The sequence below is a fragment of the Periophthalmus magnuspinnatus genome, chromosome 6 (assembly GCF_009829125.3).
Source record: "Periophthalmus magnuspinnatus isolate fPerMag1 chromosome 6, fPerMag1.2.pri, whole genome shotgun sequence".
NCBI lineage: Eukaryota > Metazoa > Chordata > Actinopteri > Gobiiformes > Gobiidae > Periophthalmus > Periophthalmus magnuspinnatus.
In genome coordinates this window covers 20,248,088-20,262,579 of record NC_047131.1, presented here as the reverse complement: position 1 = coordinate 20,262,579, position 14,492 = coordinate 20,248,088, and the positions used below count along the sequence as shown (strand labels likewise).

The following is a 14,492-nucleotide window of genomic DNA, read 5'->3' as shown; positions in this document are numbered from 1 at the left end:
TTAACGGATTATGGTTAAGATGTGTCTTTAAAGAGCGATTTATCAAGGGCAATGATTTCTCTTTTCTTGTCATTTTTGTTTGAGTGAGTGTTTAAGAAAGGCTGGGCTACATGTGCAATCCAAATGAAAACAATAAAATGTTTTGGGGTTAACTAAAAGCATATTTTATTCACAATAGACTAGTTTTGTCACTCTGGACTCAATACTGATTTCAGTACCTCTTTTTGTAGACAATAGACATGTAATTTTGACTCAAAATAATAGTACTTTCTTTAAGTTGCCATGAGTTCTCAAACTAGTTTTGGTACAGCTTAAGAAAGTACTTGCTCAATAGTGTCTAGTTTAGATACTAGTTTTAGTATCAAATTTATTAGTACCTTTTTTTTTTCCTGTATCTTTTGACAACCCTACAATTGACCTTAAATAATACACGTGGCACTGAAAGTTGAGTCATTGAACCATTTGTTTAAAGGTAATAGCTGTAACATGTGCTTCCAGTAATTAAAAAAAAACCTTATTGAGCTGTATTTAGTCATGGGATCCGGTAACCTAAAGTGTGGAGCTACTTCTGCTTTCTGATTAATTGGCTTGAGAACGTAAACACAGTATGCAATCAAGAACAATTTTTTAACTATTTTCTATAAATACGCCATCCATATTACCTTTACTGTTATTTAATTGCATGTAATTATTTTTAGTATGTAATCTCTATATTGTGCTTTGTTTATAGTACTTCACCTGCCTGCTACTCATTCTCATTGCTCAAGTCACAGCTGGAGTTCTTATATACTTCCAACGGGATCGGGTAAGAAGCCTGTTGCATTTTGTTTACCGTTTTATTTACTTTTTGGCACAAGTTGTACCAGGTCCTTGCGACAATGCAAAGCTGTTCATGCACTGTTCCGAGAATAAAAGAGCAGGTGACAGTGTGCGGCAGGATGTTGATGATGTAATTGGTTTAGACAGGAGCCAGATAAAAGAGGTGGACCTATAGTCTGTTATCATAAATGCACAAGACAGACTTCTCACATCTATGTATAAGTGGGTGTTTTGTAGGTTAAATTCTGCTATTTCTTTCACTTGCAGATGGCTATACTGGTATTTTTAGCTTTGCCTCATGTTAGCAAGTAAATTACAGCATTGCAAGCCACAGTATATTATATACTTATTTGGTGGTGCAACGCCTCCTACTGGCAACACATTTTTTGCAACCTAAATTTCAACTGACTGCAGAAGACAAAGTTTTATTTCGATAGTTGATAAGTAATGAATTTTAATGGTATATTCTTGAAATATTTGCCCTAAATATTTTCAGTGTTATTTTCCAGCTTTGAATTTATTTTACACTCTTTCCCATTCCCTTTTGAAGATTTGTTGAAATGTATTGTGGAATTATTTTTTTCTGAACTATATCTAGCTAGATACTACAGGGACATACTCAAATCAATTCATTCAACTGATCCAGTTACACCCATTTTATTTACCCTGATATTCTGATTTAAATTAAAGCAGTTAAATAATAATTATAATTGTCAGACAGTACACACATTGACTAATGAGAATGTATATTTGATTGGACAAGGTAAAAGGTTAAAATGAAACCTGATATGTACACAAACACACTAATGACTTTAGTAGACATCAGGTTTACTCCGCAGGGAGTGCTGTGATTCAACAAGTCAAAGCCTCCTCCCTAGACCAGTTTCATTTATATCCATCCACCCCTCCCAGGATTTAAAAAGGTTATCCTTTGATAACCATGTCAGGGAAGGTGGAGGCGTCTCTTACTACTGCCCTGTTAACTGTTAGTCCTGGAGCACATTTGTGAACTTGTACATCTATAGCTTTAGCGCTGCTCCCTGTGTTTAAGGGCTAACCGCGAGGCCAGGGTGGTGCTCCTTCCCAGAATAGGGTGAGGCCGCAGCTCAGAAGATACACTCACTTCCATTGCCTGGTGGTTTTACATATAAACACAGCCATGGTGGGACTTAGCTGCGTTGAGCGACGTTCTAAGCCAGCGAGAGGCACCACAGGCAGTGCCACCGGAGTAGTTGGCCTCTGAAATAAAGTTTGCACGTTTTGCAAGTAATTTACAGCAGAGAGGGATTTGGTGTTTTTCACCTGCACAAAAAATTTACCGGTAATTTACGATATTTTTTTTTAATTTTTTTTTGGGGGGGGGGGTCAATTTTGGAATTAGATTTGTGATTTAAGTATAAAAAGCATTATTTCCTCATCAAAAACATACCTGGAGTTGTACTTTGTTTCATTCACACGCTGCATATTTAGGCTGAGTCCTTCTGTTAAACCTTGTGATGTCATGTGGTAATACAGGAAGTTCTCCACTGTGTTTCTAAACTCCATACACCTTCACTTGAATAATTTGGATAATTTCAGCCCTGGAATTTCTCTACTAAACAAAAGGTAAAGGGTAGCTGTTAATGTCATGACATCACAAGGTGGAACAGAGCATTTTGAGCTATAGAGATATAAACAGACTAATAATAAAGGGTTACTCAAACATGTGAGAATGAAACAAAACACAACTCCAAGTATGTTTTTGATGAGGTAAGAGTATTATAACATGACTTAAAACTCACACAAGTCAATTTTGCATAATATAGGACCTTTAAAGACCTGCTAAAGAATTCCATGTATTTCAAATCATGTCTGTATATTTTTATCATTGTTGTTTAAAGTGGACATTCAATTATCTAAATAATTATAGTCTTTGTGATTTGATAATTGCATCTACTTAAATTGTGATTATGATTTGATTACAGTATATTGTGCAGTCTCCATATCCAAGATTTAACCTGCCTGGGCACTAAATATCTTTCATAGTAATAGCGGCTCTATGTTATCAGAGAATAATGTGGAGTCTAAATGTGTCTACAAGGAAAATGAAATCTGATCCAGCCAAAATGTGAAGCTCAAAAACAGGACATTCAGGATATGTTTTACAGTATTAGATTTCAGCAAAATCATCATATTTACTTTTGACCTGAAGCTATCATGTTATGAAAATATGCCAAGTAGAAAACGCCAAGCTAAAAAATCGAATAATTCCAACATCGATTCTGATACCGACAAAAGCTCTCATACCACAAATTTTTTAGGTATTTGTATTGGCGAGTACTCAGACCAAATCACCGATCCGATAATGAAAATGAGATTCCGCTAGTACTGCCACTTTTGACGTCTGTGGCTAGAGCAGATTAAATGCAGACAGTAGAGGCTCTGCAGATACTTAAGTCACACCAATAATGACAGAAAAGGCATTTGTGTTACCTTTTTGATACTTTCATTTAGCCTTTGGAGTGGGCGCTGAACTTGGTATAATAACTACGGAGAGTGCAGGCTGACAGCAGTACTAACACTAACTTTGTTTACTCCGCATAATTAGCCATGTGCTCCGAGGATGAGCATCTTTTTACAGGCATCACTGCTGTTTTTATCTATGCTCAGTGGTAGAAAGTGACCAAATAGAAAAGTAAAAGTGCTTAAATCAGCACACCTCATCATCAAGACTTTAGTCCTTAAAATCTAATTTATTCTTGTACATTTTCTTTAGAGGTTTTTTGTTTTTTTTTCCTCTTGTACTGTAACAAAACTGAATAGCCTTAGTCAACTTCTTCTTTGACTTCTTTTTAAAAATGGTATTGGAACAACACTAATAAAAATATCTCTGTTATATTTCATGGCTTCTTCTCAATATCAATTTGATGAAGTTTTTCTGTTTTCAGTTGAAATATGAGATGTCCAACATTATCAAAGACATGATCATCCACTATACGGGTCAGAACAGGACCACAGAGCACACCTGGGACTACGTCCAGAGATCGGTGAGTTCAGCTGGGAGCTCTGCTCAGACTACACCAGAACTCAGAGGCTGAGTAAGGATAATCACATAAAAAATAAACCAAAATTACACATGATGTCAAAGAGTCAGAGTCAGGCTACAACAACAGATGACGTCTGCTCTCAGCTGTTATCACTGACACCTATTTTTCTAAATTATATTACATTGTTTACATTGAAGTCATTGTTTAGTAATTCACAGTGATGTCCTTGGAGTCAATTAATGTTCAATCAAAGTCAATCAATGTTCCCTGTTGAGGGTGATGAATGTAAACTAGGTAAAAGACATGTAAGGATTTTAGATTGCTCTAGATTCTTCTGTTTTTTCTTTTTTGAGAATTCTGTTTTTGTTTCTGTTTGTCCAGATGCAGTGTTGTGGATGGACCGGACCAGGAAACTGGTCTGAGAACCTGTTGATAAAGAACAGCAGTCAGAACCTGTACCCGTGCTCCTGTCGAAATGCGTCCCTGCCAGGGACAGAGATCAAGGACGTGGGTCTGTGTGACCACTTGTCCTCAGACCTGCCAGTCTTTGAGACGGTACCTGCACAATTATCTTCACCTTTCAAAACAGAATAGAATCATTTTAACATGTCATTAATTAATATAATAACATAATTACATGCATTTTTGCAGTTTGCAAAATAAGAAAGACACTAGGTAGTTAAAGGTCCTATATTATGTGAAATTGACCCTTGTGAGCTTTAAGCCGTGTTAAAATGTTGTTTCGTACACACACGTTTAAAGTAAGTGCCTATATCTCCAAAGTTCAAAATGCTCTGTTCCTCCTGGTGATGTCATCAAGCAGTAGCAGCAGTTTTCAATTTAACAACTACCTTTTACCTTGTGTTTGGTAGAGATTGGAAATTCCAGGGCTGAAAGCCTCCAAATGATTCTATTGAAGGTATTTGGAGTTTAAAACACAGTAAAGCACTTCCACATGACATCACAAGGTTCACCTCAATCTGCAGGGTTTGTATGTTAAACATATATGAATTGAACAAATCAACTCTGGCTATTTAACTGGTGAGGAAACAACATTATCAGATGAGATCAGAAACCAGTGTAATATGGACCCTTTAACAAAAATCCCAACAGCAATCAGCAGAAAGATGTAAGGCATGTTATGCTTTTTTCAGGTATACACTATGAAACCATAACATGTACAGTTAGTAATTTTACAAATATTGCTCTAAAATGGCATAATAATAGAAACAGGTCCACTGATTTCATGTTCAAAACTGCAGAACTGATAAGCCCTGCCTCTTCATAGTGGCATTTCACCATGACAAGCAACTGATTGTCATTTACTTGTTTTCGCTGTTGAAAAAAACCTACAAAATATCTTTTAACCTTACATGTATGATATGAGTTTGAATGATGAGGGAACACCAGCACAGTAAATTTTACAATATATGTCCCCTTTAACCAACACAAAAACACAAGAAAATCTATCCAAAAATGTATGTAAAAACCTTACATCTTTAGATGCAGCTGAAAGAATTTATGAAACAATCTTTTATTTCAGTCTATGACAATGTCGGTGTGCCGTCAGCACTTGCCTGTACTATCCAGATAAACCCCACACCTTTTCCCTGTTACGTAATTTGGCTTCAACTAAATGGTGTAGCGCCAGCTCATTGTGCCAGTGGGTAGTTAATCAGTACGATGCATACCAACCGCTGGGGCAAGTGTTTGTATGATGTGATTTGTTCAAACAGAAGGAAGGCTCAGTGCTGTGGTTGTTTGGGCTGAAACTCTCCCTCTGCTCTCCTCAACCCTGCTAAGCTTTGTTATTCTTCCATTGCAGAACTCTCTCCAAAGCCAACAGTGTTGTTTGGGAAAGACTTGGTTCATGTCCAGTTAGGGTCATGTACACAGTCATTCCCCTTATACATAACAACCCACACAAATCAGGCATAACATTAGAACTACTTTTGTCTAATGCATTGAGACATTTATCTATTTTCTTTCATCGTTTGTTTATGTGTCTGTTTAATAGGGCAGCACAATTTTGAAAGAAAATGTAATTTGTGTTTTTTTTTTTTATTTGGATTCAGTTCATAATGCACATGAGAGGACTTTTGCTATGAACTGCAAAGCCAATTCAACTATTATATATATTTATTTCAGTATATAAAAGTTCTGATATTTAGCAATAACAATAAGAATGTATTTGATTGTGGTTTAAACGGCATTCGTATGTTAATTAGCTTGAATACCAAGCTTTCATTAATGTATTATTTGATGTGCCTTGGTTAAGCCTAGAATTTTACCATGTTATTTCCCCATGCTCTACTCACGATTTTTTTTTTTAACCGCTTCAGATCTGGAAATCCCCAAGAGTTGCTGACACACTGACCTAGTACTTTTTACCCATTAAAATAAGACCCTAACCTCAAAACGAAGTCACCAAAATATTGTCTGTTTGTTTAGTTTATGGACTAAAATACGTACAGACTCTGGTCACACATTGAATTAATAATGTTATTATAATTCCCAGTTGGTGTATTGAATTCTAACCTCAGTGTCTCTATCTTGTTCTAGGGCTGCATAACTAGTGTGGAGAAATGGCTGCTGGAAAACTGTGGAGTTATTCTGGGAATCTGTGTCGGAGTGGCAGTTGTGGAGGTATCTAGTCTAACACATATTTGATCTGTGTAATACTATGTGTACTGTACTGAATGTGCTCATTTCCATTTTCTGGTTGTGATAAGATCTTAACGGTAAATATGTCACAGCTGTTACATTAGCTATGCAGAAGCTGTTGTAAAGGTTGAAACTCTGCTTGCTGTCGAGGATTTTAAGATTCACTATGTAACTTTTATAGTGGGGGGGCTCAATTGGCCTGATGGCGTCTCAGTTTGTATTTTTGCTTGTGCACATAATATGATCATGCTCAATAAGCTTAACTAATCTGAATGCCATACTGTGCAACATTGTAGGAAACGCAATAACAGTTACAGGGAGATCTTATATCTTAGATTCTCTGAAATTTGCTGTCATGGTAAAGCTAACAACAAGTAGCATGCTCACACGCCCTTGCTGATTATAAGACAATAAAACTCTTTATAATTAGATGCAAACAGCTGAGTATGCAGAGAATATATTTTGTTCTCATTTGTTGCTTTTACAATATATCTGCATTGGGGCAAGACAGAGTTTGTTCAAATACATGGGAAAAATCGCTTACAGGGCTATTAAAGCTTTCTCACTGTGTTGCCTTTATGTGTTACTTGTGACAGATAAACAGTGCAAAATGAAAATGATTGCTCCAAAACATTTATAATTACTGTGCTTTATTGCAATTGTCAATTGTTAACTAAAGCACTTAAAATCATCATCAAACTTGTTGTAGGATATGAAAAGTCCTTTTAAGTTTTTCCTTTATAAAATAACTATTGGTGCATTTTCTATCTGACATATATTGCCTGCTTTTAATTCATATCCCACTGGTCAAGCTACCCTAACAAAACCATATCTCCATCTGTCTCGCAGCTTTTGGGGATGATCCTCTCCATGTGTCTCTGTAAAAGCGTGGTGCAGGAGGATTACACCAAAGTCCCAAAGTACTGATCCTGAGTCCGAGGCCAGGATCCCACATGGATGGACATCTTCTCCCTCTCTCCCCTCTGTCTTTCCAACTTTGTAAACTCAAATTAAGACAGCTGTCCTCCATAGCTGTGCCGATTTCTCACGCCCCCTCACGCGTTGGACACACTTGCTGGATGCACATTCTTGAGTTACGACTATACGACTATATTTGTCATGAAAGAATAATGGTTTAACTACACACCTGAGAATTTGTAATATTTTGTAAAATGCAAATGATTTTGTATGAAAAGAACTTGTGAATGGCTTGTTGGACCTCATTAAAGCGCTTAACATTGTATGGTAAGGATTAAGGAAAGCACTTTACATTTGGCAAGTGCTAAGCAGGGGCATCTTCTGGGAGACTTCAGCCTGTATGAAGAAGACCCTAAAACTGTAGCTATTTTTTGGGTGCATAGGGTCCCAAAAGGAGAGAAGTAGCGCCCTCTTTGTTCACTGATGGCACCTGCTTCTCCCTCTTGTCATCTATCAAACTGTTTCTCTATAAATCAAGTCTTAAAATGTGTTTTGTTTGTTTCCAGTAGATTTGAAAGTTCATCATGAAGAACGTGTGTGAATGTGATGTTGGGTTGAGTTCATTTCATTTGTCTTCGTACTTATATAAATGCAATTTGTTGTTGTTGTTTTTTTAATATAAATGTATATAGTGATTTTGGTCAGGGATAATGGCCTGATTTCTTTGGGAAAGCTGTTCCAGACTGTTTTTTCTTTCACGCTCCTGAAAGACTGAGTAGGTATGCCGAACAATTTGAAGAACTGAACATATTTCAAAAGTCTGTAAAACTGTTTAAAAAAGTGTTATTGAAATTGTCAGGGTCAATGAGAAAAAAGCCACTTATTCATTGTGTATGCCTATGGAATAGCAATTTGTAAGATAATATGTGAAATGTAACGTTACAAACTTGTAATTCAGATAACATTTTGATTCAAACAAAATGTTTCTATGTTTGATCTGGTCAGCATAGTTGAAGTTATTTAAACAAAAAAATACAAAAATAATAACTGTTGGGCAGTTACATTGCTTTATAAATGTACACATTATCTATATACATTTCAAAATCTCAAAAGGAAGCCGTCCAAACTTTTCCTTTTACAAATGAATTGAATTATAAGACATGAAGGTTGTTATATTTTTTTTAAGTATTATTGTATGTTAATTAGTATTTTTCTGCTCACAAATTTTGTTTTGTTTAAAAATGGACTGTGCGTTTCTTTTTTTAATTAAATAAATATTGATTTTAATTCAAAATGTGTTTTTTTTTTTTTTTTTTTTTTTTTTTTTTTTTTTTTTTTTTTTTTTTTTTTAAAGTTTCTTCAAATTTTGTTATTGGAACATTTTCCCCTTCAGTCCTGTTTGTGCAGTTCAGGTGTTCATCCACTAGATGGCGGTATAGATTCAACAATGGACGCTCACGCGAGCACCAGTGAGAAGTGAGGCACACAATTGTGATTCTTTAGATATTTACGCCCTTTTAACTTCTATATGTTTATTTGTTTTAAACTTAAGTCTGGAGATTCTGTACTCAGTCTATTTAACTTTTCTTTGGCTGCATTTTTCATAGTTTGTCGTTATCCCTGAAGCGTGCAAACCTGTGGGCTACTAGAGAGTGCTCTGTAGCTAATTTGCTAATTCAGCCTTTTTTATATTTAACTATTAAACTAACCCTATGGCTCTAAAGAAGAAATTAATTTGACTTCACTTGATATTTCCTTCACATAGGCTACAAACTTCAAAATGGTTCTATAAGACTTGAGTCACTATGTCAATCTAGAAACATTAATAATTAGCCTTGAAGTAAAGCAACAGTAATTATCTGTGGTTACCCTTTTCAATCTTAAAGCTTTAACTTTGCTCTTGTAGCTTCAGCCTCCTTCAGTCAAAATACATATAGAAGTTATATCACATTGGTTTTCATTTTTGTGGAGTGCTTTTTGTAGGCATTGCAAAGAGACAGATCTTCCCTACATAAAATCAAAGGCAAGTATCATTTACTATTATTCAGCACAGTTGCATGGGATATAAATATGTACTTTGTATGCCAAATGCTCTTCTTGACACCTCTTCGTTATCTGGGTTTGGGACCGATCTGCTGCAAGGAGTAGACCACATTAGCTTGTAAGGTAAAACAAGTTAAGGTATTAATTCCTTTCTTATTCTGTTAAGCGCTTTGAATTACTTTGTGTACGAATTGTGCTATACAAATACAATTGCCTTGCCTATACTTTTCTGATCAAAGTATAGTCTCATCCTTTGTATTTTACACGTCCTTTTTGTCAGGAGCAGCGGGCAGCTTGGGGAAGTGCTTTAGTACCCATCTCCAGATCAGGCTTTGTTGGGTCTATCTGAGTTGGAGGAGTTTGGCTTCTACAGAGTACTGCTATTACAAGTCAGAATACTAACAGATGGTCTACTAACCAGCATTACTACGCATATTGTAGGCCAACTTGGTAATAGAAATGGTGTTGGCTGTTTTCAATAAAAGCAGTTATGTTCACCTCCAATGATTCCCATCCAACCAGTACTCAGAACACTGGTGAACAAGCATCTCATTGTATTTCATGAGCAGTAGTGTAAATGCAAATTCCCCTACAGACAAGACTCTATTAGTGTTCCCCCACACAAATAGTCTCCCGAGGAGCGTGTCTCAAATCAGCATATGCTTTTAAACCTCCTCGGCTTGTTCAGTCCCTGTACGCGACACATGGATGCGACGTCTTCATTATTCATGCTTTTATTTCATTTAGGTGCACAGGGATCATCATCTGTACCTCTCCCCCAGCCTGGGACACTCTGACTGACAGTTAATGTGGAAAGAAAACATAGGAAGTACTGGTAGGAAGTGTGTGTGTGAGCATAATGGTTCCAGCAGCAGCACTGCTTTCAAAACCATCTACTTTTCCACTGAAAGTCATACATGTGTGGAAGGCATCTCTCCAGTGACTATGGAGGATATTTTTTATAAATTAGTAACTGTCTGTTTGATATAGGTCACTCAAGGGGCAAACTATACAATGAAGACATTCATAGATAATTTAAGTTGCCAGCCTATATACTCTGCATGTTTGATGTGTTGACCAGAGATATGATGAAGTGGTTGAAGGCAAAAGAAACGATTAATAATAAATAGCAGTATAACAGCTTATAACAGTTTTCTGTGTTTAATTACAAAAGTGTTGTGAGTTTTGAGGGAAAATCTAAAAAGTTATTAAGTAACATTCAGATAATCCAAAAAGATTATGAATAAATTTGTTGTGAAAGCTCAATTTTCACAAAGATGGCAAAATACTTAAACTACTACTACTACCCATTAATAGCATGTAACACTGTTAAAACGTTATGAGTTCATAAACTAAATGACATCAATTTGGCACCAATTCAGGTACTGAAAATATTATTATAAATATTATAGCAGCCACGTTCCTACCCTCACCTACGGTCATGAGCTCTGGGTAATGATCGAAAGGACGAGATCGCGGATACAAGCGGCCTTAGGGATAGGGTGAGGAGCTCGGTCACACGGGATGAGCTCGGAGTAGAGCCGCTGCTCCTACATGTCGAGAGGAGCCAGCTAGGGTGGCTCGGGCATCTGCTCAGGATGCCTCCTGGACGCCTCCCTAGGGAGGTGTTCCAGGCATATCCCACCGGGAGGAGGCCCAGGGGAAGACCCAGGACACGCTGGAGGGACTATGTCTCTCGGCTGGCCGGGGGACACCGTGTCTGGGGGCCGGATAAGCGGATAAGCGGAAGAAAATGGATGGATAGTAGCCACATACTCTTGAAACTCTTTTTGCATTGAAGAAGTTTATGTTTAAATTTAGGACTTCATTTTCTTTTGAACACACAATTTGACCGCAGTTATGTCTTATGACCTTTGAATCTGAACCCATGTTTTATTTTGCTCACTATTAGGTACATTCCTGAGAAACAGTGTATTGAAGATGTCTGTTGTTTCCCCTCCTTTCTGTCATTACCTTGTATCTTTTGTTAACTGCATGCTCCATTGCTCTTCCCACACAGCAGAGGTCTCTATGGGACAGTCCAGATGCCCGCTGTGCTCTTCCTCTCAGCTTCCTGTTCACATTGTGTCAGGGACATGTTGGGACCTGACCCCCGGCTTAGACCCCACCTCCACCTGCACACTGCCCCACACCACTGTCCCCATCCTGCACTGCTCCACCAGCTTCCTGTTTGTCTTTGAGAGACAAAAAAACAAGTGGCCCTTACACATCCGCTTGCGAGGTAATATTCATAAGATTGGCACATTGTCCTAAAGTTGCAAGATTAATCTCAAAAGAAATCACAATTTGAATGGTTCCAGTTACAAAATGTGGCAATTATTTAAGCAACATCAACAACGAAATATAAAACGAGTGTAGAACCGGCTGACCCTTTAGTTTAATCTTTTACAAACATGTTCACAAATGCATGTGATCCTTGTGTTTTGTGTTCGATTTGCCATCCATATTCTTTCTTCATTCTTTTCGCAAATGTTATTACTTGTGTGTAAATCAGTGTGTTATATATAATGTGCCTTGTGAATTGAATCCTACTATTAAAACATAAATCTCAAATCTAATCACAATGCTTACAGGAAAAAAATGTATATTTTCCAAAACTGTTCAGCCTTACACTCTCCCAGTTTTGAATCATGTTGGCTTCACTCCTCTGACAGGTGTGTTGGATTACCCCTATAATCACACTGCTCTTTCTGCCTTTCCTCACCACTGTACAACATGAGCAGAGGATGAGAGGAGGACATGTATTAGCTGTTTAAATTGTTTTTGCGCCAGGCTCCGAGTCCACCTAGTGCGGAGGTCAGCAGGTGTCCTTCGCCTCATTTCCTGCCCAGCGTCTCATACCATCCAGCTTGGACCCCTGAATGATACACTCTCTCACTCATAGCCACCTCTTTGCTGTTTTTCAGTTCCTCTTCATGCCTTGCGGTTCCACTGTTTTCCTGCCAGCTAATCCGCGTAGATAAGGCAGAGCTCGCGTCTCCATGTGGCCCTCTTTTTGTCCTGCCGGGAGTAAAGACCTCGAAAATCACTCACGCTCAGCTCCACATGGCAACACAAAACATCAGTGAACAGCAGCAGTTTGTAAAAAAAAAAAAAGCACAGTTTGCACCTAAAATTGTGCCGCAGTGTGGGCAGAAGTTGGCGACAGGGAGATGAAAACAGAGCACCAGATGGTATGATGTTGGTGTGCTGAGTGTGATGTTATGTGGATGCTAAGTGTTGATTTACTGAAATATTCTATGTAATAATGGTATAGAATTAATGTAATAACATCATCAACTGGATAAAACTTGACCTTTCTTGAACAGTTTCATCTTGAGTTTTATGAGAACTAGAATCACATGGTATGATACTTTTAAAATCATTGTTTGGGTGGCAAAGTCAATATTGTGTATCGAGTCTATTCTTCAGTATCTAATTTCAGTTTGAAATTTTAGCATTGTGACAACACTAGTTCATAGGCAAGAAACAAGAAACACCAACCAGTGACATTGGTGCATAGTGTCTGTCTCAAGACAGTTGTGGCTACAGAAGTAACTCAACTCCACCAAGTGTGAGGAGGGAATCAATGGATGCATCAAAATATGTGGAGCAACTTCTACTTGTATCACCCACTGTTATTCAGAAAACCTGTTACATGCAACTTTGGTGACTAAAAATACATTTTACTGTCCTAAAAGAGGATTTGATTAAAGGGAAGGACAATACCAGTGCTAACTATATTAGTCACGCTTCAGAGTAAAAAAGTTATGGGTTTGACTCTCTGGCTTCCCAGTCCTTTTTGTGTAGAGTTTGTATATTATTCGTGTTTCTGGGTGTATGAAGCTAAAGAGGTGGAGGTATGTTCATACAATCACCAACAAAAATACAATATTATTTCCCTGACAGATACATTTTGTTACTAATGTGAAAAGTTAATTAGCAGCAATAGTTGCATATAATAAATGACTGGTGTTTGTTTTTATCTTAATAATTAATGAAACAATACACCTATCCTTTCAATGACAAGACACAAATTTAATTAGCAAATATTTTTCACAATTTGAACATATGTCGAGCTGCGTCAAATGATCTAAACCAATTATTTTGCTCACAACATCTGCCAAGTACTGCACTAACAACCGCTTAATCAAGTAATTTCCACACAACACACTGCATTGTTTTCTTAATCCCGTATTATTTACAGCAGATGCTTGCAGCCTGATCATATCATTTATAAACCATTCCAACTTTTCTCCACTAATGGTGGAATGGTATTCAAATCTCAGGTGTCATTTTCTCATCGTTTTTCAGCCATTTCCACTGAATAAACCACACTGGAGTCGCTGCTGTAGTTATGATCACACCTGAGGTTCATCTCGAGGTGCTAATTATCTTTCATTGTGTCTATAAATACTTCATAATTGCAGAATAATCTTTTGTGGCGGATTGGATACTTTGAGCTGTTTGGGTGTCACACAGTGTGGGCTCGGGGCTCGGAGAACGGTGCTTGTCTAATCTGATTGATGGAGGCTGCTGGTAGAAGGTAGAGCTCTTCTGATTGTGAATACAGACAGCACTAGTCGTCTCATTAACCTACAATAATGCACCCGTCACCCCCATAAGAAAAGCCTAGAAGCACATTTGTTACGCATGGATGGTTTTACTGAATTCTTTTACACTTCTTTCTCCTCTTGAATTCCCTCACCATCTCCTTCTGTCTGTACATCTCTACAAATACATAAATACATAGTCTGCCACTTCATCTGAAAGAGAGCCAAGTTGGACCACAGCAGATGGGGTATAGCATGTACAGGTTACACTAAGAAAAACTACCGTCGTCTACTGCACAAATGTCCATCTTGATCTAACAGCAAAAGAATACAGACCCTCTTCTATTGAAGCCATAGCAATGTATCTTATCAAATGTAGTGTTTTTTAAAAGTACTGTTGTAGCTATGTCTGCTCTTATTGGTTTAAAAGTTACTACAATGATAACTGTACCTGAGTTGCCAGTGCCTA

At 37.4% G+C, this 14,492-nt stretch overlaps 1 protein-coding gene across 3 annotated transcripts in view; it reads left to right on the top strand.

Annotated features, from left to right (window-relative positions):
* The window catches only part of cd82b (CD82 molecule b), a 236,234-nt gene extending 227,517 nt beyond the window's left edge, over nt 1-8,717 (top strand). For 2 of the 3 annotated variants that reach the window (XM_055222703.1, XM_055222702.1), the window contains exons 5-9: nt 731-805; nt 3,747-3,845; nt 4,227-4,400; nt 6,408-6,491; nt 7,359-8,440. In XM_055222703.1, coding sequence (XP_055078678.1) covers nt 731-805; nt 3,747-3,845; nt 4,227-4,400; nt 6,408-6,491; nt 7,359-7,436 — 510 coding nt within the window. In that variant the 3' untranslated portion in view covers nt 7,437-8,440. Of the gene's footprint in view, nt 1-730; nt 806-3,746; nt 3,846-4,226; nt 4,401-6,407; nt 6,492-7,358 lie in introns of all 3 variants that reach the window. The other variant, XM_033968463.2, reaches the window with a different exon arrangement.
* The last annotated feature ends 5,775 nt before the right edge of the window (nt 8,718-14,492 follow it).